This window comes from Oreochromis niloticus, linkage group LG17, assembly GCF_001858045.2.
Source record: "Oreochromis niloticus isolate F11D_XX linkage group LG17, O_niloticus_UMD_NMBU, whole genome shotgun sequence".
NCBI lineage: Eukaryota > Metazoa > Chordata > Actinopteri > Cichliformes > Cichlidae > Oreochromis > Oreochromis niloticus.
In genome coordinates, this window is record NC_031981.2 from 16939020 (window position 1) to 16965764 (window position 26745).

The 26745-nt window shown below is 39.5% G+C and overlaps 2 protein-coding genes and 1 long non-coding RNA gene across 4 annotated transcripts; 1 reads left to right on the top strand and 2 right to left on the bottom strand.

The window, feature by feature from the left end:
• Positions 1–2373: 2373 nt before the first annotated feature.
• On the bottom strand, positions 2374–7948 carry th2 (tyrosine hydroxylase 2). The gene is made up of 12 exons (XM_003448061.4): positions 7709–7948; positions 6732–6906; positions 6510–6598; positions 6359–6426; positions 5824–5874; positions 5584–5729; positions 4686–4821; positions 4532–4601; positions 4396–4452; positions 4159–4254; positions 3941–4074; positions 2374–2630 (listed from the first exon to the last, which is right to left on the bottom strand). The coding sequence occupies exons 1-12, from the start codon at positions 7946–7948 to the stop codon at positions 2465–2467; spliced, it is 1428 nt and encodes a 475-aa protein (XP_003448109.1). The 3' UTR covers positions 2374–2464.
• A 9-nt stretch (positions 7949–7957) lies between these two features.
• Positions 7958–13470, top strand: LOC112842658 (uncharacterized). Its single transcript, XR_003214566.1, has 2 exons — positions 7958–8299; positions 13305–13470. It is a non-coding gene; the product is annotated as an uncharacterized LOC112842658 (long non-coding RNA).
• On the bottom strand, positions 8922–25833 carry pah (phenylalanine hydroxylase). 2 transcript variants are annotated; one of them, NM_001279521.1, is given in 13 exon segments: positions 8922–9361; positions 11004–11119; positions 11196–11329; positions 11703–11798; positions 12891–12947; positions 13144–13213; positions 13327–13462; positions 13847–14043; positions 15380–15447; positions 15848–15936; positions 18531–18714; positions 24538–24660; positions 25676–25810. In NM_001279521.1, coding segments are annotated over 13 exon segments (1386 nt in total). In that variant the 5' UTR covers positions 25748–25810; the 3' UTR covers positions 8922–9317.
• Between the last annotated feature and the right edge of the window lie 912 nt (positions 25834–26745).

The following is a 26745-nucleotide window of genomic DNA, read 5'->3' on the forward strand; positions in this document are numbered from 1 at the left end:
GGGATTTTGTGAGACACATACATTATAATTGATCAATTAATGTCATTTTACTACTTGAGTACACACCATAGACCATGACTAATAGTGATGAGAAACTGTGGAAGGGGGGGCGGTCTTCTGTGTAGACGATGTACCACTCGAATAAAAGAGAAGAAACTTGCTACAACCTAGAGGACCCTCACCATCAGGTTACCCTTTTAGTTACTGTACCCCAAAGTTTGTACCTTATGTAATGTGACTGGTCTTGAACCTCTGGTGACAAGTTCGTATAGATATGTATTTTAGAATGATTCCTTCATACTCGACCATACTGGTCTACTAATACTGTCCACTATGACATGAGCTCCTAGATCCATGAATCACCAGTTAACCTATCCATGTCTGTATAGAAGAAGAAGAAGCAGAAGAACAGTATCTGAAAGTTACATCCTCAAGAAAAAGGAAAAAAGATCAGAGAGATGTGGGATTTTGTGAGACATATACATTATACATTCATCTGATCCATCTGCTGTTCACTGACGCCTCATCAGAGTAAGGGTGGCTGTTAATGGGGAGAAAAGGGTGAGGTATACAAACTTACACAAGAACTGGCCTGATGGAGTGATGAAGAGCCTTGAGGCGACTGTTGTTGTGATTTGGCACTGTATAAATAAAATTGAATTGAATTGAATGAATTTAAATGTGAAAATTGTTGGTTCAAATTGTCATACAGAGGAGGTCAGGAGAGCAGTCCAACGGTCTACAGCCATCTGTAAAACACGGCGGAGGCTCTGTCATGGTTTGGTTTCCATTTCAGCCAGCCGTGTTGGAGATCTTGTCACAGAAAACTATCAATTTTTTTATTTTTAATCCACCATGCAATACCATCTGGAAAGTTTGACAGCAATGATCCCAAACACTGCCAATGCAGCAAAACCATCCCTGGATAGAAAAACACACAACTTCAACATTACTGAAGCAGTGTGGGATCATCTAAAGGCAGACAGCATCCAAAGAAGAGCTTTAAATGTCCTTCAAGACACTGGAGAACTATTCCTGAAGACTACTTAAAGAAATTCAAAGAAGGCTGCCTTCAGTTCAGGCTGTGTTGAAGAATAAAGGTGGTCATGTGATTGTAAGAAAAAAGAAAAAAACTATTTTGTGCTTTGTATACTGTACTACTTGTATGTTAGCGCAGATTTCAATAAATCCCTGCAGCTATTTCCCAATTTTCCTGGCAAAATAAAGGGTGGTTCATGACCTGTGTACCTTTTTAGGGAGAAAAAAGGTGCACATATTTACCTTGAGGTCCATTGAGGTGCATTAGTGCAAAACGGACCCATGAGGACTGGGATGGACTTTTAATGTGCCTCACAGAGTATCTTACTGAGGACGCAGTGAACCTCCTGACCCTGATTTCAGAAGCAACCGAGCCAGCATAGGGATGAGATGGCCCTGACATCAATAACGGAAACACTCATGGTTAGATGATACAGGGATGACACAGCATTTGGGATTTGTGGCGAGTAAGCAAAGCGCAAGAATCTCATTGGATCCCTTCTGCTGGTCGCCGGGTTACGAGAAATTATAAAGTGTGAAACATTTGGTTGGAGAGTGCTCGTGTGTGCGTTGCTGCACACTTTCAAAAGCAGCAGATTACTCTTCCCCCCCCCAGCCCTCTCTTTTTGCACACAATTTTTTCTCCTCTGCAAACACAAGCTTTTCCCAGGGAGGCTTGATTTACTGCACAGTGGAATTATGGGAAGGGAAAGCTTCCCAACACAAGGTGGCCGGCGCGAGGCTTTTGCCAGCCACCGTCTTGATGCTGGTGATGCTTTATGAATCCTGCAGATGGAGATGATTTGTCTTCTCAAGGGGAAGCTTTGACGTGCACGGCTTTGATATGCATTGTCGCCCGTGTGGAGATCAAAACGCTGGACGTCTATCAAAAACCCCGAAGGCCAAATTCTCCAAAGAGAAATAAAGAGAGAAGAGCGTCTGTCAGCAGCGCAGCCCTGCGGACCGTGCTGTGGTCGGCTGTGAGGTCCCGGCGACCTGGCCCTGCTGACGTGTTGGGCCTCAGTGCTGGCTCTGGCCTTGACCAGAAGAGGGAACACGATACTTAAATCATTCATAATTAGCTCCTTCCCTTTGCTTAATAACACGTGAAGATAAATGACTTCCAAGAATTTTCCAAATGGAAATAGTCGGTTTGGAATTAAAAGCTAGAAAATGGTCTGGGAGCCCTGTATTGTAGTGGTTCAGCCTTTGCCTTCGATTAGTCCTGCTGACAAACATCGAACCCCCTCTGCGGCACATTTTTTTTTATCTTTAAATGTAAAACAACAAAGAGTTCTTCATGAAAATAAACATTTATTATCTTTTTACATGGTCTACTTTATACACACAGTTAAATGGCCCAGTGGAGCCTTACAAACCTCACTACATAAGGAGGAGAAATCTTATACAAATGTCTCCGCCGGTCTTAAGACGAGCTGAGCTTCTCCAGGGCGCTGTGCAGGGTCTTGAGGTCCTCCCTCATCTGGCTCAGGGCGTTTTGGATTTTACTGGGTTGATCCAGGACCTCCACGCTGCAGGTGAAGGGGTCATAGCGGACTGTGAAGGGGCGCTTGATGTTTGCAGAGTATTTCCTATGCACATACAACAAATTGAAGACAAATATTAGAAAGAGAACAACGTTTAACTGACCAGACATGTCTGGGAATCACTTTGGAGATTTTCTACTGGGTATAATAAAGAGCGATTCTACTGAGATCAACTGTAGTACCGAAGACTGTCTGATTTTTCACGCAATGTCATGCCCACTGGTAGAATTGTCTACCATACTAGATGTGATATAGGTTGCTATGGAAACGTATACTGTAGTGTTGTTAGCAGTGGTAATTTCTGGCACTCACTGGATGAAATTGGTTGCAAAGATGGTGCTGCACCAAAAACCTCCTAGTAATTTCTTTGGTTGCTAGCAGGTTGCCATGGTTGCCTGTAGTTTTTCATCGTTATCTATTTGCATTTATTTATTTGCATTTCCTGCATATTTACATAACCAATAAAACTGCTTGTGCTCTGCATTTTTGACTGCAGTGTTTACTTAAATCTCAGTATAGTGGTTGGCCTTTTTGTGGGCCACACTCCCAACAGGTGGTTGTCAGAGGGTCAGTGACTCGTCTGTAGCCCTGTGTGACTGGCACTTTGGCAATTATTTTCCCAGCAACTACCATTAACCTCCAACAACCAATCAGAATACTAATTTTCCTTCATGATTGGTGGTTGCCAGATGGTTGCAGATCAGTTTCTATGTCTGTGTGACTCTGATTGTCACATGACCAAAGTGGCAGTTAACAAGTTAAACTCCAGCGGTTGGTGATCACGTGTGACTCGACACATTGGCTTGGTTTTTTTTTTAGAGCCAGAAGGGAGCATATTTGGACAAGAGTGAGCTAAACTGTACAGGTGCCACTCACAGGCACAGATATCTGCTAATCAGTGCAAGTGACAAACAAATTAAATACTGGAATTTCACTCAAACTGAAGCACAAACATTTGGATGGTCTACACCTCACAGCAGGACATATTATTAGTCAGATAATTCCCCTAAAAATGCTCCCTAGAGAAGCAGAGACACAGTAGAGAGGTCCACCTAGTGAGTTCAACTAGTGGAGGTGAAGCCTAGCAGATAGTTGGCAGCTCTAACTCCAACCTCTCATTCAAATGTTGTTACTTCTAGTTCAAAAGCACCAGAGGTGAGACTTCAAAACCCTCATTAATGAAGGGTGATGTCACTGTAGCTATGTCCATCTTTTCTATGTACATCATGCAAAAAAGAAGACAACAATATATAATATATATAGGATATAGGATATATAATAGACTAAAAAAAAGTGGGGACCTCCATGAACGTTTGATGAGGGTTTCTATGTGGATTTAAATATTTTGCTTATACCTCAGCTTCATCTTTGCATCCTCAAAGCTCTCAGACACAAAGTAAACCGGCTGGTAGGTTTGGTCCTGGTACGGCTGGACCGCAGTCTCCTCCGGGGCGAATGGCTTGTACTCGGGCTCGTTGGACAGAGCGTACTGGAGACACAGGTCACCAGCAGTGTCAGACAGCACAGCAGGTAAATGCAGAAACAGAGGACATCTGTGTGTGAGGAAACTCACCACAAGCTCTCCGTAGGAGGACAGAAGTCCAGCGCCGTAAGCCTTTACTGCCCCGTTCTGCTTGCAGAGGCCAAACTCCACAGTGAACCAGTATAACTGCAGAGTGCAAAAAAAGGGTTGGTTAAAGGTGTTTACCACTAGATGGCACTGAAGGCCATTAAACTGCAGAGAGAGAAGATGTGTTAAAAATCACTCATTTGCGTTTACATGTTCTATTTCTGAGGCTGAGAATCGTACCGTTGACAGTTTCTCAATGTCCTCATCAGAAGCCCCGAGTGAGGCAAGTCCAATCTCCTGAAAACATCCAAGTTTATTAATTCATAGTTTTTTAATGGTCACACAAAGAACAAAAACAAGCTCACAGTTCAGTCACCTGTGAAAACTGGGCGAATTCCTTATCTGCCAGCATGGGGATATGGCCAAGCAGCTCGTGGCAGCAGTCTCTGTGGGAGCGGTGTGATCTTTATTATCAAAGTAAAATCAGCCGAGAGCATAAAGAAACAGTTCAGGTCTTACTAAGAACTCACGGCTCAGGGGAGTGCATGGGCGCAGAGGAGTGTCGGATGTACTGCGTGCACTGAAACACCCTGAAGGCCAAACTGGCGAGGAAGTCTCGGGCTGACAGAAGGCCGGCTACTGGGCGCAGCTGGAAACCAGTTCTCTCTGAATTTAACCAGAAAAAAAGAGAAGAAAATAAACTGTCCGTTTTGGTATCTTCTCTTTCTGCGTCTTTACTTCATTTCACTCCTTGTTGTCACAAGAAGTAGTTTTAATTAACACAAAAACAGCATTAAGACAAGCACTGTCATCCCAGACTCCCCACTTGTAATGCATCAAAAGACACATCAGTACCTGTGACACTTAAAAAACATCGGAACGATCACTTTTCATCTGTTTATGTGTCCAAATGAAACCTAACTAATGAAAGAAAATAGCCAAGAAAATAAAAAGTTGTTTGAAGAAGTGAAGAACTTTTTAATACACTTTAAAAGAGTGATATCTTAAACCAGGGGTGTCAAACTCAAATACACAGTGGGCCAAAATTCAAAACTGGAACAAAGTCGCGGGCTAACGTTAATATTTATTGAAAAAAAAAATCTTCCTCCAGATATAAGAATGAATCTTTTCTTATGGACTCAAACAAGTTTTGCTGAAAAATTGAATATGGAACAAGCAAAGCTTAATACTAAACAATACATATATTAGCTGTATAATACCAGTAGGTCAGCTCTAATAGTGATTTGGTATGGCCTCGCGGGCCAAATGCAATTAGGCTGCGGGCCAAATTTGGCCCACGGGCCAGAGTTTGACACCTATGTCTTAAACACTACTTCTCTTCTTTATATGTATAATTTCGTCTTTTAGAGACTTTTAAAACTTGTCTCAGTTAAAATCTGTTCAGATTCTAATTTTTAAGTGTGTCACCTTTCAGGAAGGCCGACACCTCTTGTAGTTGGGGGATACGGTCCTCTCCATAGCCGCACTCTTTCTCCAGCTGCTGCAGGCCGTCCAGGAACTGTTTGCAGGCCAGACTCGGGTAAATACTCCTCAGCTGCTGGTAGACCTGCCTCCTTTAAACACAACCATACCAGAGCATCACTGTGATGTAATCGCCCCCTCCACAGTGCATCTACAGCCATGACTGTGCAGGCTGGGCTGTCTCACCATGTAGATATCTCCTCTGCTGTGTACTCCACCACAGGTAGCGGGTCCCCCCTGCAGGATATTCATAAACATCACGTGTTCAATAATATGTTCAATAAACTATTTTTAAACTGGATCTGACTGCATTCACAGGACCAGTTAACCCAGAAAGATATAAATGTAAGATATATATAAAAATAAGGAAACTATGGCATTAAAATTTAAAGTGAAATATCCTGAAGTCAAAGCAATAATCTGCACAGAATAGATAAGACATTACTAGTGGAGACAGTCCAGGTGTTCAGTAGGGGGCGCTATAGAGTTAAAAACGTCCAGCTTTTTATTCATAGCTTCACCTGCGGGTTGCAGCATCTGATCTGGTGTTTTTCTGATGACTTCTTTCTTTGTTCTGCTGCAGCTAACAATTCTACCAGCCTATGCATCATTTCAGCTGCACATTTCAAACTTTTCAACTGTTTTAGACTAAAGCTTTTAACCCAGTAATGCCAAATGAGACTTTTTCAGACGCCTACATCATCAACGTAGAGGGACTCACTGTTTGTATCTGAAGGCCAGCTCAGAGATGACGGTTCGTCTCTTTCTGTATTCAGGATCATTGTATCCCTGCAATAAATGAATAATGATCATTATGCTCTATTTTGCCTTTATTTTGTCTTTCATTTAGGAGCAGATGCGTAATCACTCACCGGATGGTCGTGGTCCATGTCCGGATCAAATTTGGTGATCAACATGTTGCATCTGTCGAGGTCTTTTATCTGTCGGGGAAACCAGGGCACTGTGGTCGAGTGCAAACAAACTAATTAGTGCTCCTGCCATCCGTCTGATTGGCTGCTATTGCATGCAGTGGTTAATGAGTCCTGTGCTAACATGATAAAAGCATCGGGGTGAATCAATGATCGGACACTTGCCCTTTTCTTCTGGCATGCAGCGAACGTCGTCGGCCACTCTCTTCAGTGAGTTGACGAACACGTCCAGGTCTGAGCTGTGAACTTCACACTTCATGAAGAACTCCAGGTCCATTGTGCTGTTCTTACACTTCCTCCCCGCTCGGCTCTCGATGTGAAGGAGCTTGGCTTCAAATGTCTGCAAGATATTTTAAAAAGTACAAAGATGTCATTTTTCTGCTTTTCCTTCAGCTTTTTCTTCCATTTCTGATGCTGGTCCTCAGCTTTACCTCATAAATATGACAAAATCTTTTTATTTGTCACTCATTCCATGAGCTCCACAGGCTGCTCAAGACAAATCACCCACACCAAATAAATCTTCACTTACCAAACACAAATTCATTGTTTTGTTTGTTTGTTTGTTTGTTTGTTTTCCATTACCCAGGAGAAAAAAATAAGATTCTTTTCCTTCCTAATTGACATTCCTTTTATCCAGAAATTCCCTCTTCAGTAACACCAGCTTTAAACTTTGCAGTAATTCTGAGTTTTCTGAAAGTTTTATCGTAAGGGATTCTGCACACCATGAAATGTGGAAAAATATGCTTTGCTCCTGGCTCTCTGTAGTTTTTTCTAATTTATAAAGGTATCAAAGTACAAGTGTCAACAAAGCAAAAAAAAAAAAAAAAAGCAAGACATTTGAACCTGGCTTTAATCAAATTTCAGATTTCTGTTCTGTAAATGTGCGAATTATTGCATATTTATATATTTAATGCATTATTACATTTCACAAAATCATCAGTCCTTAAAAGAACTGAGGAAATTTAATGGTGATATCTGACTTCATTTACTGAAAAATACCTCTGTTGCATGATTTTAATAAGAGCGTTTAATACATGCTTGACAATGAAATTTTTTCCCTTTTTAAAATTTACATGTAATTTACAAAATCGTCACACGAGTGTATTTAATGAAGTGCTTCCACACCTCAGTCTCAGGCTCACCTCAAATATTTTCCCCGTTTTGAAGAAGCCCGCGTTTTTCTCGCTGCTGAGGGCGAACAGGACGTTCACTGTCACCCTGCCGTCCTTCTCCTCAAACACGAAGCCGTCTCCGTACCTGGAGGGCCCCGGGGAGGCCGCCGAGCCGCCGCCGCCGCCGGCGCTTCCGCGCTCCCGGCGCGCGTCCTCGATCAGACTCTGCTTCCTCCCGCTGAAGGTCTGCACCACACCGTCCGTCTTCATCTCTGCTGGAGCTGAGAGCTCGGACAGGTTTAAATAGCCTCCTCTTCTCTGGAGGCTGTATGGAGATGAGCTCCTTGGAGGCCTGCTTTGCGTCACGGCTTTTTTTCTATTTATGGGGCACAAATATCAGGAGGGGACGCTTCAGGTGCACTCAGCCAAAACCATTAAGGGTTACGTAAACGTTACACAGTCTTGGATATAAATAGAAAATCATACTATGAAGATTATTATGTTCGCTTCTTATTGTATTGTGTTTTGGGTCCAGCTACAGGAACAGCTCTGATAGGACAAGATTTACTGCAGAGCTGTGAAGATTACATCTAGACTGCAGGTAAAGAAGACAACAGTGAGGTAAACATAACCTCACCTCAGCTTTATGTTGAAATTACTCCATAAAAGGAAAAGAGCACACTAATCAGCCTTACTAATAATGCTCCAGCTGACCTAAAAGATGGATTTATAAGTAAATTACCCTTTATTTTATTCACTGAACTGGTGGTGTACAAGAGAGAGAGACGTTTGTTGGTTCCAGCTGTTCCAAAAAAATATCCTATAGCACCCAGAATGCTTTGCAGCCTGTTCCGTCAGACCAAAGACTGTATATTAAAGATGGAGAAGTGATAGCCAGAAGCAACCATATTTGGAAGAAAGGTGAAGCGCTAAGAGCTAAATCCATGAACTGTACAGGTTCGTCTCATAGGCACAGATAGCTGCTAATTAGTCCTAAACAGGATTTTTAAAATGGTGCTGGGGGGCACAGCACATCTCAACATTTAAGGCCCCCATTATACTTTGAGCTTGCTCTGGTGCTAAGTGACAATATTAGCAATACAGAAGGTAAAACTATCCAAAGAGGACAACATTATTCTTTGCTAGAGCTGGAGTCTATGAAGCCAGCCCCAAGTGGGCATTAGTTATTTCCCCTCACTACATTAATGTAGAGGAATATTAGCTGACAGTAGACACAGGAAGTAAAGTCAGAGTGAAGAGATATTTATTATAAACTGTCATGCATATACAAAACATTTAATTAATCCAGATTAAATGAAATATAATAACAGAAATCCTCCTGTCATTTTGACAAGCATAACAACCTGATTAATGCAGATAGCCAACAAAGAAATGTTTATTATACAGTGCTCTTATTTTGAAAAGCTATTCTTCACGTAACATTTATGAGGTTATAATCTTACTATTCTCCATAAGTAACAGGATTTCAGGTTTCCTACTACCTGAATTATAAGAATATGGTCACTATCTGACTTGCGTATGTGTTTTAATACAAAGAAGTCGAATCTCTAAGCATGACGTTTAAAGAAGCCAAGAAGAAATTCTCAGGAGGGTTCTCCAAGTCTGATCTCCTGTCCTGTTATTCCAGCTTCCGCAGGGCTTCGCACAATTTCCCCATCTCACCTGAAACAGAAGAAAATAGAAAAGTCAGAGGAACAACTACTGCTGTATATTAATGCTCATCGCATGCTTTCATATTTATGGATTTTATTTATTTATGGCTTTTAATTACATTCACAATATGGTGGAGTATTTTTTTAATTGCACACACGAGCTCTTTAAAGAGTCATCCCACCATACTGTGTGCCACGCTGCCTACTTTTACACACTGAAGGTATAACACTACCTTAGTGTGTAAAAACACCACAGAGCTGGTGATTTTACTTCCTGAGGACCCTCAGGAAGATTATCCCTCAGAGACCATTAGTGTCCTTCTACCACAGCTCCACAGAGATCTTATTAACATATTGTTTCTATGTTTCTGCTGCAACATCCACACAGTCCTATAATTTACTGGATGCCCCCTCCTATGTCTGGAGGATTAGGTAGTTCCTGTTGTCTCAAAGAGGTTAATCTTATCGCAATGGATCCATCACCACGTTCAGCGAGTGTTTGGCTGTTACCGTCAGGCTGACAGTACAGAACAAGTAAAATGAAGACAAACTGACTGAAAAACAGTTTCTATCCCAGAGCAGTACAAGCAATAAATGCTGTAATATCGGAGAAAGATTGGAGAAAGATTACTTTTTATCTTTTACTTATTTTTATGTCTAACATATTTTCATATACTTAATGGTTTTTATATAGTGTTTTTATATAGTGTTCAAATTGCACCTAATTACCGCTGTACACGTGAAAATAAATACATCTTTATATAAACATTTAACAATAAACATTCTATTTTATTCTATTCTAGGACGGAGGAGACGAGGAGGTAAAAACTGGAGAAGTGAGAAAAGCCTGCGTTGTTTGGGTTGTTTCTGTTGTTTCTACTGTACTTTGACGGTTTTCTCCCGGGTCTTGTTTTGGTTCCACTTCCTGACCGTTTCATTGTCTTGATTATTTTCACCTGTGTCTCACGCTGCATGCATTTCCCTGATTAGTCCTTTGAGTGTATACATCCAGGTCTGTGGTCCTTTGGCTGATTGTATGGTTGTGTTCAGGTCTAGCCAAAGCTCCATATCATCACAACAACCCAGGACCATCATTTATTTCCTTCTAACAGGAGGAACGTGGCAATAGAATTTCATAAGCAGGCGATTAGACAAAAATAGCCCTGTTACATCCAACACAGATGGCTTGCTAAGATCCTGCTGTGCCGACTATAGAGTGATGAACCCTTACACCCCTCTGCACTTGAACTGACCACCTTAAATGCAAGAGTCCGTGGGTAATACCTCGGCTTCGCTGTTCTAAATTTCCACAGCAGCTCTCACGGCTGCTTATTCTTTTCACTTTTGACTTTGTCTCTTTAAACTTGGTCTCAGCTTTATGTTGCAGCTGGGTGTCATAACCCTACGGTGGCCCCTAGAGACAAAACACGTACAAGGACACTAGGGGCAGGCCTAGTGTCCTGGAGCACTTCCATTGTGTTTTGGAGTTTGTATGTGCTTTGTCTCTAGGGGCCACTGTACATAACAAATCCACACTATGCTTGGTGTTTAAATCTGAGGCACTCAAAGTCAAACATTCATTCAAGTTCAGACATCTATTATTTGATATTTCCAGACGACTAGTCATAAGTAATTTGACCAAAGCTGCTTACTGTTGATACTGTCTGCCAGGTTCCTGAGCTGCTGGGTGTTGTCCAGCACTTCGATGCTCTGGGTGTAGGGGTTGTAGCGCACTGAGAAAGGCCTGGGGATCGTGCCTGCAAATTTCCTGCAGAGAGAGTGAGAGATGAATGATTAAAGACTCGGATGCATTGTAAAACTAAAAAAAATAAAAATTGTCCTACCTGACTTTCTCTTTGGCATCTTCAAAGCTCTCTGCCACAAAGTAAACCGGCTGGTACTCTGTGATAGGGTACTTCTGGACGCTCGTCTTCTCGGGGTCGAAAGGCAGAAGTTTGGGCTTTTCTGTTAGAGAGTACTGAAAGAAAGCATTTTTTTCTTTTCACTGTTTTATTTTCTCAATGAGCATCTCTATTCTTGTCTGTAAACGGGAAGTGCGGCATGATTTAAGACTCTGCTGACTTGAGTGGACATCCTCTGCTGACAGCAGCTGATGTAACTCATGACCTCGATAGCAAGTCTTTGCCCCCACCTGAGTGCTTACCCACTGAACCACTTCACTACTGCCCTGCTGAGCAACTCCCCCAGTGACACATTAAACCTGGACCTGAGTGAACCACTAACCCACTGCCTGCTGTTGTGCAATAAGGCAAATGTGTTATAAAAAGTAATGTACAGAAAGCAAAATGTTTGTGGAGGTGCTTCATCGCTGTGACTCGGCCTTCTCTTACCTCCAGCTCTCCAAATGAAGACAGCAAGCCGGCTCCATAAGCTTTGATCTCGGAGCCCTGCTTACAGAGGCCAAACTCCACGGTGAACCAGTACACCTGAGGGACACACACCTGGGTCATGAAAAGTGACTTACGCACCACAAGCAGTAAAAAAATAAGGAAGCTTTGGGTTTCAGAGGAAATCTGAGGAAAAAAGATCTTATTTTAAGCAATATGATAACATAAAAATTGCATTTTTATACTGTGTAAAGTAAGTTCTAGTTGGATCCTACAATGTGAAATCAGCCCAATCATTTTCATTTTTAAATAATTATTTGTATATGTTTTATTTTATACTATTTTTATGTTATTTTTAATTTCTATTTCTCTTTTTATTGTATTCATTTTTCTATATTTTCCATTTTCCTTCATTTTTATTCCCTTCTTTAACATTCATCTTTACTTCTTTTATTTAATGTTCTCTTTATCCTTTTATTTTATTATTTTTTAAATATTTTATTTTATTTTTTATTATTCTCTTAATATTTCTCCACTCTTTTTTAAATTCCTTTTTATATTTATATATGTAAGACAAAAATATAAATTGTCATTAAGATTCTTAAGGTTTGCTTCTGATAAACAAAATATCAAATAAACTCTCAGATTTAAATCACATTTTTATCTCTTGTTTTACATAGAGTATTTAAAAATAGGAATATTAAATACAGATATTATATTAATAATAAACTTTTAAAAAATTTATTCAGTATTATTTTGGAGGTACTGAAAGAGTTGCAATAAATGTGTTTAGCAGCATATATGTCTTGATATTTCTAGACATATATACTACTTTATCAGCAGAAAGCCTTAATACTAATTCAATACTTATTACTAATTGTCTTGACCAATTTGTGCATTTAGAGACAATGATGCTCCAACAATGAGGCAGTTGTTTTTTCCATGTCATAACAAGGTAAACATGTGTCACGGACAAAATGCAATTCTTATATTTACAATCCAAAGGCTCTATAAAGCAAAGAGGACTGTAATTAATGTTATTAATTAAACCTGTGTTTACCCTGCAGCGACATGTCAGAATAGTCTGTTAGATTAAGAAACAGGTTATTTAATGTGGTCTAGACTGATCCAATCTTTTGTAATTAGAGGCTCATATCTATTACGACTGTTTGTCTTGTACACAGTACTCACGGTAGCAAGTTTCTCAATGTACTCGTCCGGGGCTCCGAGAGATGCAAGGCCAATTTCCTGTGTGGGATCAAAGCACATGGGTTAAGAGGAGCTGCTAAGGGTGTCAGACAAGGCCAGGATAAACTGCTAAAACTGAGATTTGTCACTTTTGTGCTATCTTTTTGCCTCACCACAGGAATTCATATCACTCTTGGTCTAATCTGAATAATAGAAAAGGTAAAAAGTAAGTGTTAATTGTCCTCTTTAATGTTACCTGTGAGAACTGCGCAAAGCTTGGATCAGCAAACAGAGGAACGTGTCCCAGGAGCTCGTGGCAGATATCCCTGGATTAGAAACACAATTTGCTCTTTAATTCAGAAATCTTTACTTCCTTGCGCTAAGGAAGATTTTACTTCACCTGTAATTTTTTATTAGCTTTATACATTGAGACACTCACGGCTCAGGTGTGTACGTGGGCTTGGAGCCGTGGCGAATGTACTGCGTGGAATGGAAGACGCGGAACGCGAGTCCAGCCAGGAAGTCGCGGGACGAGAGCAGGCCGGCTACGGGGCGAAGCCGGAAACCTGTGCATGCTGCAGGAGAGCGGTGGGGAGATGAAAGAGATGAGACAGTGAGCATTTTGTTGCTTGTGTTGAATAAGAGCATGCATGGATGGGAGGGAGGAAGAGGAAGTGGGGGTCTGTACAGCCAAATGAAATGAATGATGACTCATGCATTGGTTTTCATGGACTGTGTGATGTTGCGTGACTCATAACAGGAAGAGATTGTCTATTTCTATCAATCATTAGAAGAGAATTTACATATTATAGCAGCTTTGTTGCCATCAATAGGCAGTAATTAGGCAGCTTTTTATTAGTGAACATTTATACATTATATTATTAAACATAGTGTTTCAAATGTCTGCATTTTAACCTCGGAGTGATAAAAACAAGTGTTTTTTTTAGGTGTGGAGTTACACTGCAGGAAGCGGGAGACGTCCTCGAGCTGCGGGATATTGTCTGGCCTGTAGCCGCAGTATTTCTCCAGCAGGGGGAAGACGCGGTTGTGTTCACGGCAGGCATGAGTCGGGTACAGAGTCTTCAGCTCCCTGAACACCGTGCCCCAGGTGGCCTTCTCCTCCTCTGTGTACTCCACCATGGGAATGGACTGGCCACTGGAACAGCGGTCACAACAGAAGTTATGTTTCCCTGATAAACACTAACACCACCACACTTACCTTTAAGTTTTCTATATTTAAATCTAATCAGTTTTTCTCTGGATGTTTTCCCAAGTCTCCCTGAACCCAACAAACCTTTGAGCCACAGCTCATTATTCCTGTTTTCTAGCTTGAAAAATATCTGTTTTATTTTACTTGCTGCTCCTGTAAGTCTCATTCAGCAACTAAAGATCGAGCTAAAACCGTGTTTTAGACATTTTATTGGTTATATGTGAACATTACTAAAAAATAAATTTATGCAGGTTTTCGCAAGAAGAGTTTTGAGCGTCTACATCAACGCCAATAAAAACTTCACTATGGCTGTAGTTCTATATGTAGAGTTTTTCTAATGTCTGACGTGGAGGATTTTTAGTGGTAGCAAAAAATAAATGTGGTAATTTTTTCTACATAAAAAATAAGCCCTTAAAATAATTTAAAATATGATATAGTGGTAATATATCATATATAAATATGATATATTATATATGATATAAATAATTATATAGTATATTTTTTAATGAAATAAATAAATATAGAATTTTTTATGTAATTGCTGTGTCAGGGCAAAAAAGACAATAAAAACAACCGATAGAATTAAGAAGTGGAACCCGTACAAAAATAAAAATTAGAATTAAATAAAAATAATAAATAATTATATAATATAATCAACATTTAGAAATTTTGAAAAAATATAATATGATACTATTAATAATCTAATATATAAAAAAAATTGCAATTCCTTTAGGAAATATTGCAATAATTTAATTTGTAACAGCTTTCTTATAAACAATTTATCACTGGATTCATATGTCAATGTCAATTTTACTTACGTAGCACATTTCAGTACATGTAGACTCAATGTCCTTACCACAAAAGATAAAAACATAAAAAACTCTGCAGGTCTACAACAAATTAAGTGAATAAAATCAACAAAACAAAACTTTACAAAGAAAGACTGAATGTTATAAAGAAAAGGACAAAAAAATATTTTTTGTTGTTTTTTTCCCTTTTACTTCACCTGTGTTTTTGTTTTGGACTTCGATGCTCTCTATATACTCTAAAACTACAGTATAACTTAAAATTTATTTATTTTTTAAATTATCTACACCGTAAACTCTTTTTTAAAAACATATTGGTTTATTCCAATGAGAAAGTTCACTTCATCATTTGTCAGCAGCATTTGACCAACATGTGAATAAGACTTCCTGATTAGGTGATCCTTTAAACCCACCACTACTCAAACTCAGCCCATAACGTCTCTATGAGCATAAATATATTAAGTAGGAGTAGTTACTGTCTGTAGTTGTAGGCGATATCTGCAAACTCCTTCCTGCGAGCTCTGTATACTGGATCTGTGAAGCCCTGACAACACACACACACACACACACACAAATAAAAGCCATGTTAGATCTCATGATTGCAGCCGAGCCACTCAGAGCTAAATCAAAGGTGGAAATCCTTTGGGAAGGCCAAACGCACATACATATTCAAATGAAGCCTTTGTAGAGTGTTTTTCAGCTTATGATGAATGCATTCTGCTTTAATGTCAGTGGCAAAAGGGAGCAATTATCTATAATTACAGGGGCTCAATTAAAGCAATGACATCAATTTGTGTGTGTAGATAGTTTCCATTAGAATGGATAGCGGAGTGCGGCCTTGTCATCTCCACTGCTTTTCATAAGCAAGCGCGTGGGCGTGAGTGGACGTGCATTCACATGCGCACGCAGAGGCAGGATGTGGCGGTGGATGAGTCGGTCCTTACCGGGTGATCAGCGTCCAGCTCGGAGCCATAACTGAGGATCTGGTTGGCAAAACGGTCCAAGTCCTGGATGTCATTGGGGAACCATGGCACTAGAGGATAACAGCAGTCATTAAGTGCTTATAATTTATGTTTTAAGTCAACATTGGAGCAAACAGATCAGTCGCGCAGTGTCTGAAGGGGAAAATATTTAAAAAATATAAGAAATATTCAGTGTCAGGTAAAGGGTTAAAGGCTATCCCTGTGCCCTTTTATTGTCATATTATGCAGAGATAAATCTAGTGGCCAAGCTATTTCAACAACTACAATAACCAAGCGGGGTCATTTTAATACGGGAATACTTTTTTAATGACTGTATTTGTGTTTATTATACCCACTACGCTCAAAGGAGTCAACCAACAAGTGTCTGCCTCAGAGATTCTGCAGAAAATCTGTGTAGTATATGGCTATATATGGCTCAAAAATGACCCCAAGATTATTTATTTATTTTAAAACAACTTGTTTATTTTATTGTTTCTTATCGTATCTTTCTTCATTGGCTATTATGGCACTTAATGCTCATATTTATTTTACTTTTTGTGTACAGCGCTTTGTGGCTTTCTGTAAAAAGTGCTTAATTAAAAACTTTAATTTAAGGAAATGATCATCAGTTGAAGCTTGAATATTTTTTAATTCCTGACTTATATAAATGGCTGCACTTCACATTAATATTGATGATTGTTACACAGTCTTGTGTGCGTTTTGCCTGCAGGATTTTTTTCAGTGCTGTGGCATTTTGACACTCAACAGAGCCGTGCACGAGGGGGGCATCTGCTTATTCATATGGATTTATGACACTCAAACAACAGTGAGGCCCAATCATTAATCTGCATTTGTGCAGTGTGGTCCAGCCTGAGGCCCCTGCAGAGACAATAAAGCTGTTTAGGCTGTCTCCAAAACTGGCCATAAATATCCTCCTTGTCCACTTGACCCTGACCAGTACGCCACAGAGTCTATGCCGAGGTCAGAGGAGGATCCATGGTGGCCCTGTCTGTCTCAGCCTGCCGTGACCTTGGCATGTTCTCTGTCCTTGGGTTAGTCTGGGGCGGAGACACTAAACTCTTCTGTTCCTGCCGGGCCTGTTGGTCCTCAGTAGCTAAACTAATGTCATTCTGGAAACAACTAATAAAAGGGGCAGTGGGCCATCATTCTCATGGGCGACACTGGCTGTCCATTACTAAGTCTGGCGTAGCTCAACACCCAGCACCAGGCCCGGTTGATAAATGGATCGTTTCAGCTGTAGTGGTGTCAGCTTTTTAGATTTATTTATTTTTTTAACCACAGCTGTTTCTGGTCCTCAGAGAATATAACCTAAATTTCCTGCTATTACCAAAATCTTTAATCTACATAGCACAATATTACCACTACTACTCCAGTTATTACTGGATAGGTTGTTGTTGCTGCCTTTTCATTTTCATTTATGTGTTGAATTCAAATATACTGCTATGAAGGTTGGTACAGATATCAGGGGTCCCCAGGGGATACGCCCATATTTTCCTTTGGTATCGGAATCAGCTCAAAGGTTTTAGAACGATGCCACTCCTAATCATAAGGGATGGATGAACACAAAGAAATGTTTGGTCCTCGGAGGATAGTCCCTCCTTCCTTTGTTGACTCTTTAGTGATGAGGTTTGTCATTTTTTTGTTTTTAGTGGAATTATTTGACAGTTCTTTTGTGAATTGCCACATCTTCCGGTGCAGCTTTCTGTGTTCACCAGAGGAAAAATATCCAAAGCATTTCCTCTAGCGCTGGCGTCTTTACTTCTTTTAGAGAGACAACAACAAAGCTGGACAAAGATATTGATGGTCTGCAGGATAAGTCCTAAAGTGATTCTTTGGTGATTAGGTTTACATTTGTGTTTTGAACTGAAACATCTTACCAGCTGGGGCTGGTTTGACTTGTCCCCAGTATACAACCAGTATTTTGCTTGAACACCACACTGAGCTCAAAAGAGTTATATATATATGTAGTGAAACGTATTTACATCTCTTGGGTGGCTTAACATGAAGCATGGTAATGACATTTCCCCAAAGGATGATCACTGGTGTCTATCGCAATGAAATTTGGTACAGACATCAAGGTTCCCCTGAGGCCCGACAAAGCATCTACATCAAGGTTTACTGTGTTTTGACTAAAATATCAACTTTTTAATGTCTAATCGATGGTCTGCTACATAATCTAGTACATCTGGTACCAATGCTGATAATTCCCAGAGTATACCCTGACCAGAATGAACTTAAAAATTATATAGATGAAGAAAAAGGCCCTATGATAAAAACATTTATGATCCCCAGAAGATAATCACTATTGTGCTACATTTTTAGTTATTTTGCAATGAATGACCTTGTTTAATATCAAATGGCTTGTAATTAATTATTTGCAGGTATTCATGCGCCTCTTGTAATCATTTTGGAGACCTAGTGCCATCCTTTGGCTAAAAATAAAAGCGACTCAGATTTTGATTTATGAGTCTAAAACTTCATTGCATTGCTTGTTTAGCACTTACAGGCTGAAATAACTGGCATATTAAACAAGTTCACATTAAGTTCACTTTCACATGCAACATATATTCACATCTAATAATTTCATCATGTTGCTGATTCACGGTGCTCTTGTTCAGTGGATATCCTCTTACAACTCACTAACCTGTGTCCTTCTCTTTGCTGCGTGTTAGCTCGTGCACATGGCCGCTGATTTGTGTGCGCAGGCAGTCAATGACCTCATCCAGGGCCTGAGAGCAGGTGGAGTCTACGTTGATGAAGAACTCATGCTGCTCATTGTTCATGCGCGATGGACGGGACTCGATGTGTGTCAGGTTAATGCCTTTCTCCTGAAAAGAGAAAGATTTTGGTATGCGGGTGTCAGCTCTTTATGTCTTTATGTTTACGCTCATCCATGCATGTATTTTGTATACGGAAGTGTTAAATTTGTTTGAGAGGGATTTCTAATAAAAAAACAAGGTGGAAAATTGTCCCGCAGCACTGCCTTTGTGCTATCACTAGAGGGTGGTGTGCTGTTAGTAAACTGGTGGCACTCTATCAGACTTTGTGAGACCTCAGGTCAGCTGCCTGAACTCGCTGCCTGTACACTGACTCTGAGCCAGACACTGGATGCATTCTCTTAGTAAAGACATGTGGGACATATTGTAATAGTTAGTACACAACTGTGGAACCCTTGGGAAGCTTCCAGAGTTTTATGGTTGAAATTCAAGAACTGTACTTGATCTTAACATTCAAAATAGTTCTGGCTTGTATGTGAATGAATTTTATATGGTAATTTTCACCTAAATGTGTTTTTGTTTTTGTGCACGTTTATGTAACTTTTTGGAGGGAGTGTGTTATGTGTTTGGTCTGCTATAGGCTGCAGAGGAGGGCGTAAGCAACCCAACATCACGTTTTCTCCCATCTGGATCCTATTCAGCTATTTTTTACGGGTCATGTGGTTCTGCATCCCCCCAAAGAGTCACTACAGACACGACCAAAGATGAGACCAGGATGGCATTTTTTCAATAAAAAACCAAATATTACTGCATATCATTACTTTAATTTTTCTTAATAAATTAAAAAATGTGATACATCAAGTCATTCGTGGGGCCATCACAGAAAATATGATATGTATATGTAGCTGACAGATGTACTTTCTGATTTTTAATTAGTTTGGGATTGAGAACTGTGTCCCTGTCATCATAATTAATCTGTCCATGACTACAAAGAGAAATAATTCAATGTGTGTGCCACTGGCAGCCTAGTCCAGCTTAACATAACCAATTCCAAGTCCTGAAGCGAATATGGTGCAGCGGCAAATCTGCCACATTTCTGTACCCCTCCGAGCCGTCCCTTCAACGTGACGCCGGTGACAATAACCCCAGCTGAGGTCAAGGTCAGTCGGTAGCATGACTCGTCACAAGAAAGCCATGCCGCTGTCACATGTGCGCTGAAACCCGGGTGGATAAGCAGTCCGGCAGTTTTCATGAGCAGCTCTCTGAATGAACACGTGATGGTTGTCCAAGCTATGTGGCTAAACGTTAGCACATGGCTCAGTCGTTTTCAATTTATCAGTAAAAAAAACCACACACACACACACAACAGGAGAGAAAAAGAAAGTCCTGGAGCACAAACTCCTGAAGCTTTGTTTTTTACAGCATGATTTACTTTAAAGCATGTGAGCGGACTCAGCATGTGTTACATCACAGCTGGGCAAAAATGGGGTCTGTTGATAGTTTGGGGGTCGTTTGGCGTGTTTTACTGAAAAGTTAAGGGGAGTGGGAGGATGAGGGGTGGAGCAGGGGGAGGATCGGCAGAGTGGGAGCTTATAGGTTCAAAGGGGATCCTGATGTTTACAGCTGCATTTGAGACAAGCATTTGGCACATACTTGGTATTGATCAGAGTCAGCACAGCCACAAAAATGTGGAAAATTAAATGGCTGAAGAAAACATTTTCTTCACAAAAATGCTTTTATGAACTGAAAACATAATTTTCATGGCTGGTTTTATATGTTATGGTAGTGTATTAATGCAAAATGTATTTAAAAAAATAAAACTTGATTCTTGAAAGAAGGTCAGATTTAAAGATTAAAAAATGAAGGTGCTGCCAGTCGCTATTTACTACAAGCACGTAGTCACCTACGCAGAGGCAATTTAGATCGATATGAGAAGAAAAAACAACACTGATGTTGTTGGGATTTGAAGAATTAAGCAATAACATGTTGTATATTATAAAAACATCAAACTGATTTTCTTTGGTAAATGTGCAAAAGTACTACAAACCATTAAGTACCATTGTATGCACAGATTCCACAGCATAGAGTGTTTATGAAATTAATGTGTTAAAACAAATCTACAACAGGACAGTATCTGAAACGGATGTCCTGTATACAGGACCTGAGAGATCCATCTGGTCTTTCAGTTGATCATTTAATGTTCACTGAAGCCTCATCAGAAATTTCACAGTCGAAGGGTGACCGTCAAGAAGACCTTCTTAAGGAAGAGAAACTGGGAAAAAAAGGTTAGGTATTCCATATTAAACAAAACCTGGTCTAAAAATCACTGGCAACAGGTCTGATGGAGTGATGAAATTTGAAATTTTGGGTTCAAATTGTGTCAAAATGCAAACTGTAGTTAATATGAAAGAGAAGACCAGGAGAGAGGTCCAACAATGAGTGTCTACAGCCATCTGTAAAACACGGTGGCGGCTCAGTCAGGGTTTGGGGCTAGATTTCAAGCCTTGGTGGTGCAGATCCTGTCAAAACTGATGTAACTGATGTAAGGCAACCGACATCCAAATAAGAGCTTTGAATGTCCTTCAAGAAGCCTGGAGAACTATCCCTGAAGACTACTTAAAGACTTTACATAAGAGATTTCAGGTGGTTTGAAGAATAAAGATCATCATAGAAAATTTAAGCTCATTATATTTTCATACATGTTTCAAGAAACTGCTCTACTATTTTCCTAACAAAACATAAAGAAGAATTTATAGATAAAAAAAGGCTGTTAGTCATCAACATAGTATGTTATAAACTACTTTACTTTCACATAGGTACAGCACAGCAATCAGTTCATAGCGTTTAACAATGAAGAATTTTCTAGCAGCATTTGCCTGGTTCATTATTACTGAACCCCCAGCTGAGATCAATGATGCACCTGCCATGTTTGCAAACCACTGATATACAAACATGTGAGATAAGCTCTGTTTGTTTAGTTTCCTCCTTTAAACAGTCAGAAAAGGCCAGGAGCATGAAAACTACACCGTAAAGCGCTTAGCCTAACGGTTCATTTCTTTCCCCTCGCCAAAAGCCATTGTATTTAAATGACATGACTATTTTAAATTATGTACTAAAGTGGAACATTCCCAGGATTTACTTTTTAGTGTCTCCTCATGTGGCTTGTTTTGTTTAATGTTAATCAGTAACTTATGGTAACATAACTGCTTTGTCATGAAACACTTTTTTTAAAGGAGCAGGTTGACAAATTGTTTCCCCCCCAGAGTTATGTAAGATGGACAGATACCAATCTCACTGAAGCCAACTGTTTCTTATTTGTTTTGTCTGCACAGGCCAAAGTGTAAAAAGACAAGGATCCTTGCCAGAAACATTTTAATTTGTCTGTCTACAGTTCTCAACCACAAAACTGCCTTGTACATAAAGTACAACAGTATAATATTTTTACATTTGATCAATAACCTTTTCATATATATCATTTGTAACAGTCAGTAGTAAGTAGTAGTAAACAAAATCAACCTTCCAAAACTATGCCAGATTAGCTTCTCACACAGAGTGCAGTCAGGGGATATACATTAACCAAGTGGGATTTCAAATGTTATTTAGAGAGATTAGTGGTCATTAGGCAAGTCAATACGGTTTCTTATAATGCTAACATAAGTTAATGAAATGTTGGTTGTAACTTAGCAGGAGCTAAGCTCTGCCATAGCTTAGCATCATACAAGGTAGCTTAGTACAGGATTAGTTTACCTGTGACTTTGCTTACATTCTTACAAAGACTAGAAATTGAATCATATAGATTAATTAAATACATCAGACATACAATTTTAATGTGGTGAGATTGTGGGTATTACTAGCATGACTTTGTTCGATTAAGCTAAACTGATTACTCTAATGCTAAAATACACTAACTAAATAGTGAAAGTAGTTTAGCTAAGCATTAGCTTAGCTGTTGCATAAGTTAGCATTTTACAAGGTAGCTTAGCTCTCCCCACTTTGCGTTGTACTTTCCTATATAATAAATGTTAGCTTAAAAATAAAACTTAAAAATTTAACAAATATAATATAAAAATGTGAATTTATTTCAATCGGTGTCATTATTAGTATTACTTTGTTTCAGTTAGACAAGCCAAATTGTTTCTACCCAACACAAACTAGCTACTGGATGTACCTTAGCTTACCATATGTTTAGCTGTTTACAAAGACTTGAATCAGGAGACAAACATTTGATGGTAAAATGTTACTTAGCGAGATTGGGGGTGTTCCTGTGTGGGCTGCATTCAGGGTGCGTTCCTGTTAGTCTAACAAGGTAAGTAGTTTAGCTTAGACTATAGCTTAGCTTAGACTTAGCTTAGCCAGCTCACAGTCACAAAAACTTTGAATTAAGGTGCTATAGAAAATATAAATGAAATATAAAATGCTAATTAGTAAGATGAAAGCACACACTGTAGCTTAGCTTCTTAGAAACACTGGAATGAAGGTGATACAGATGAAACGAATGAGATATAAATGTGAGATATAAAAACCAGAAATGAGGAATATGGATGAATGAAATGTTATTTAGTGAGATTATAGCTGCTGCTTAAAGCATTTTATTCCATTTAGTCCAGTCAGAACCGCTCGTTGGAATAGGGCTGGGCCATATCATACCGTTCATGGTAATACAGGTGTAATTTTGGGCAACAATAGGAAAATGAAATATCGCGATAGAAGATGGGTAAAACGCGCATGCGCAGTGCATATGTTTACATACACATGGCGGCGATGCAGAATGAGAAGAGCGAAAGGGGATCGTTAAATGAAACGGATGAACCAGAACTGGTTTGTAAAAATGCTGCAACTTCAGTGGTGTGGAACTGGTTTAGCTTTCATCCGTCAGACACACAACAAAGCACTATTTTTGGTAGAGCATGCTAGCGGGCCGTCGTTATTACCGTGTTGTTTGGAAAATGTGGCACACTTAAAATCAATCCTTTGATTTTTCTGAAAATCGACAGTGTCCCTTATAATCCCGTGTGCCTTATGTATGAATTCTGGTTGTGTTTACTGACCTCGAAACGATTTTATGTGGTACACGGCGCTCGAAAATCTGTCAAATATTTTAGTATGACTTTGCTAAGCTACAAACCCGCACCGCTTGATGGATTGTCGGAGCATTACGGGTATCGTAGGCAGGAGCCTCTCGGAGTGATACGTACTGTGCTTCAACATAATATTACGGTATTGTGTGTGTATAACCTCTTTTTAAGTTTTGTGGATATTATACATGGTTATGCTGAGGATATGTCGGCCAATTTCCACTGGAAATGCCTTTTGGTTAAACTGTCAGCAAGGAATTTGCACTGTTACATTTTTATATAACTTTAATGCACATAAAAAACAGCTGCTTGTTTAAGTGAAAATACACTGATGGGTTTTTTTGCACTAATAAAGTTGTGGAGTTGTAAAGTATTTTGTCTAGTGTCAATTATATCGTTATCGCAAATTTTCAAATGTATATCGTGATAAATATTTTTGGTCATATCGCCCTGCTCTACTTTGGAACCTAACCAGCAACCAGTGGTTGGCTATAGCTCTACATTTAATGGTCCCCTGTGAATCTAATTTTCTGCAACAAAGCCATGAGGCAAAATGTTCAAAATACTGACAATGCTAAACACATTTTAATTTTTTTAAAATAAATTATTCTTCTTGAATGCATTTCACAATAGTCAGACATTGTCATAAATAAAGATTAATATACCAAACCATTCACACATTAATTTAACATCCTATGATTTATTACTGGAAAAGCTGCTTGTAATTTTGCTTTCCATGACTAAATAAACAAGTTATAAATCCTAATGATACTGAAAGGTACATGAATATCATTAGCATTTAATTTGACACTGAACCCCATTAGGACCCCAGGGCTGTCCACTGATATAAAAAGCTTACCTCAAAGAGCCTCAGGGCTTTGGCTAAAGCTCCGACCTCTTCTTTTAAGGAGAAGATGCAGGAGATCACCTCTGACTTATTGTTGGTCTCCTCCTCCAGGTACATGGAGCCCCTTCTCTTCTGCTGAGAGACGTATTTAAGATAAATATACAGGGCTTATATAAAAATACAACATGAATGAAGTCGTTCATACAGTGTTGTTAATGCAAAGCTATTACAAAAATGCAACAGATTCACTTTTAGCGCAGGGGTGTGAATCCTGAATTTAAAAATTGTTAGAAAAGTGTTTGGCTTTCCTTTTGTCTGCCTGCCATATGCAGAAAAACTACATGTTATGTAGTTTAAAGCCATCCAGGGCAGCACGTGAAGTTCAGAGCCTTCACACTCAGCCATATCCAGAGACGGTTTCGAATAAACACACACAAAAACCCAACACATCCCCTAATTTCTTCTGCAGATGTTTTACAGATGACTAAATACAGATGAAGAAATAACAACCTAGTTAATTATTTATTAAACTGAGCATGTCCTATGCTTTTTTTAAAGAACCCACATAAAATTAAGCTTTTAAAGGACAGTCTTCGCTGCAAGAGTTCAACAAATGACTGAATTTCTACATCTACTGGATGGCTTTTATTCAGGCTCCAGTTAAAGATTTCTAATATGTTGCTTATGAAATCTGATGTAAATTAAATAAAAGGATACACAGAGCTCAAACTGATATTAAAGATATCAACTTTGTGGTCCATCTGGCAAAAAGTTACCTGTAGCTTTAATTATTTGATTATAAAAAAGAACATAAAGGGTGGTATTGTCATTCACAAACAAAAACAGAAGCCTGCAGAGCAGGGACATTTCTTGCATTTGTTTAGCACTCTGAATTTTTCCATTATCGTCAGCTGTTTTTCACCTCTATTCACTGTAATTCTCTGCTTTGTCTGCTCTTGTACCCTGAATTTTCTAGCTCTGCCCAGCTATACTGTTGTTTTAATAAAAACACACTGGTTTGAATCGCTATTTAAGGCTGTTTGTTTTGCATAACCTCCACAAAAGAACACAAATAAACAGACAAAATTGAATGTAGTGCTTAAAGAAAGAAAATACAGATGCTTTTAAGTCAGCTATAAGTCAGATTTACCCCTGGGACTTGGTCCCCTGTTTCTGCCTCTGGGCTGTAGTTTCCATTAACCCTCTTGTATGCAGCGTCCATCCTCGCCGTCCTCCAGGTAGGAAGTGTGTAGTTGTGTGTATGCTGATGCTGGGCTGAGAGCTCGGGAAAGCTCCTCTGTGAGCTCTCTTTTAAAAACCACTCCTGGTTAACACCGGTCCACGTGACACCACACCCCCTCTGCATCGGTATGTCATGGGATGGTTGTTGTGAAACAACTAAAGTGGCACATCTGGTTCTTGTTGTGTGTGACTGTGGGCCGAGTCTGCTGGTTTTTGTGCAGCAACTTTGTCAGTTTCTGCGCAGCCTGGCTGATTTGAGAACAGGTAGAAATAACCAATGAAAAACTTGCTTGTATCCATTTAGACATATTATGTAACCATAGTTATGTTAAAGGGGAAAATGGTGCTGATATATTCTTCAACGCTTGGTTTGAGGGTCTTAATGGGGCCATTCCCAAACCTCCACACTTAAGATATAATTCTGAATATAATCTTTTAGAAGAAATATCTTTATAAACACGACTGTGTAAGGTGTAATTTGTGTAACTGCACAGTGCAAACACTGAGGATGTGACCTGCAGTGGAAACTAACCTCATGACTGATAAGGGATTAGTGCTCCTGCCATATGGCACTGTATGAACTAATAACAAGGATAAAACTCAGTTAACTAATGAACCCTGTTATTTACAGTGGCCTGCAAAAGTATTCGGCCCCCTTGAACTTTCCCACATTTTGTCACATTACAGCCACAAACATGAATCCATTTTATTGGAATTCCACGTGAAAGACCAACACAAAGTGGTGTACACGTGAGAAGTGGAACGAAAATCATACATGATTCCAAACTTCTTTTTACAAATAAATAACTTCAAAGTGGGGTGTGCGTAATTATTCAGCCCCCTGAGTCAATATTTTGTAGAACCACCTTTTGCTGCAATTACAGCTGCCAGTCTTTTAGGGTATGTCTCTACCAGCTTTGCACATCTAGAGACTGAAATCCTTGCCCATTCGTCTTTGCAAAACAGCTCCAGCTCAGT

Coding starts and splice junctions, on each gene's coding strand:
- pah (XM_005475779.4), bottom strand. CDS start 25,747: ATGGACGCTGCATACAAGAGGGTTAATGGAAACTACAGCCCAGAGGCA. Junction 18,715..24,537: donor AAGCCCTGAGGCTCTTTGAG/GTAAGCTTTTTA, acceptor TTCTCTTTTCAG/GAGAAAGGCATTAACCTGAC. Junction 13,214..13,326: donor CCCACGTACACACCTGAGCC/GTGAGTGTCTCA, acceptor TTTCTAATCCAG/GGATATCTGCCACGAGCTCC.
- th2 (XM_003448061.4), bottom strand. CDS start 7,948: ATGAAGACGGACGGTGTGGTGCAGACCTTCAGCGGGAGGAAGCAGAGT. Junction 6,599..6,731: donor CTGCATGCCAGAAGAAAAGG/GCAAGTGTCCGA, acceptor ACTCGACCACAG/TGCCCTGGTTTCCCCGACAG. Junction 5,730..5,823: donor GCAGAGGAGATATCTACATG/GTGAGACAGCCC, acceptor TTGTGTTTAAAG/GAGGCAGGTCTACCAGCAGC.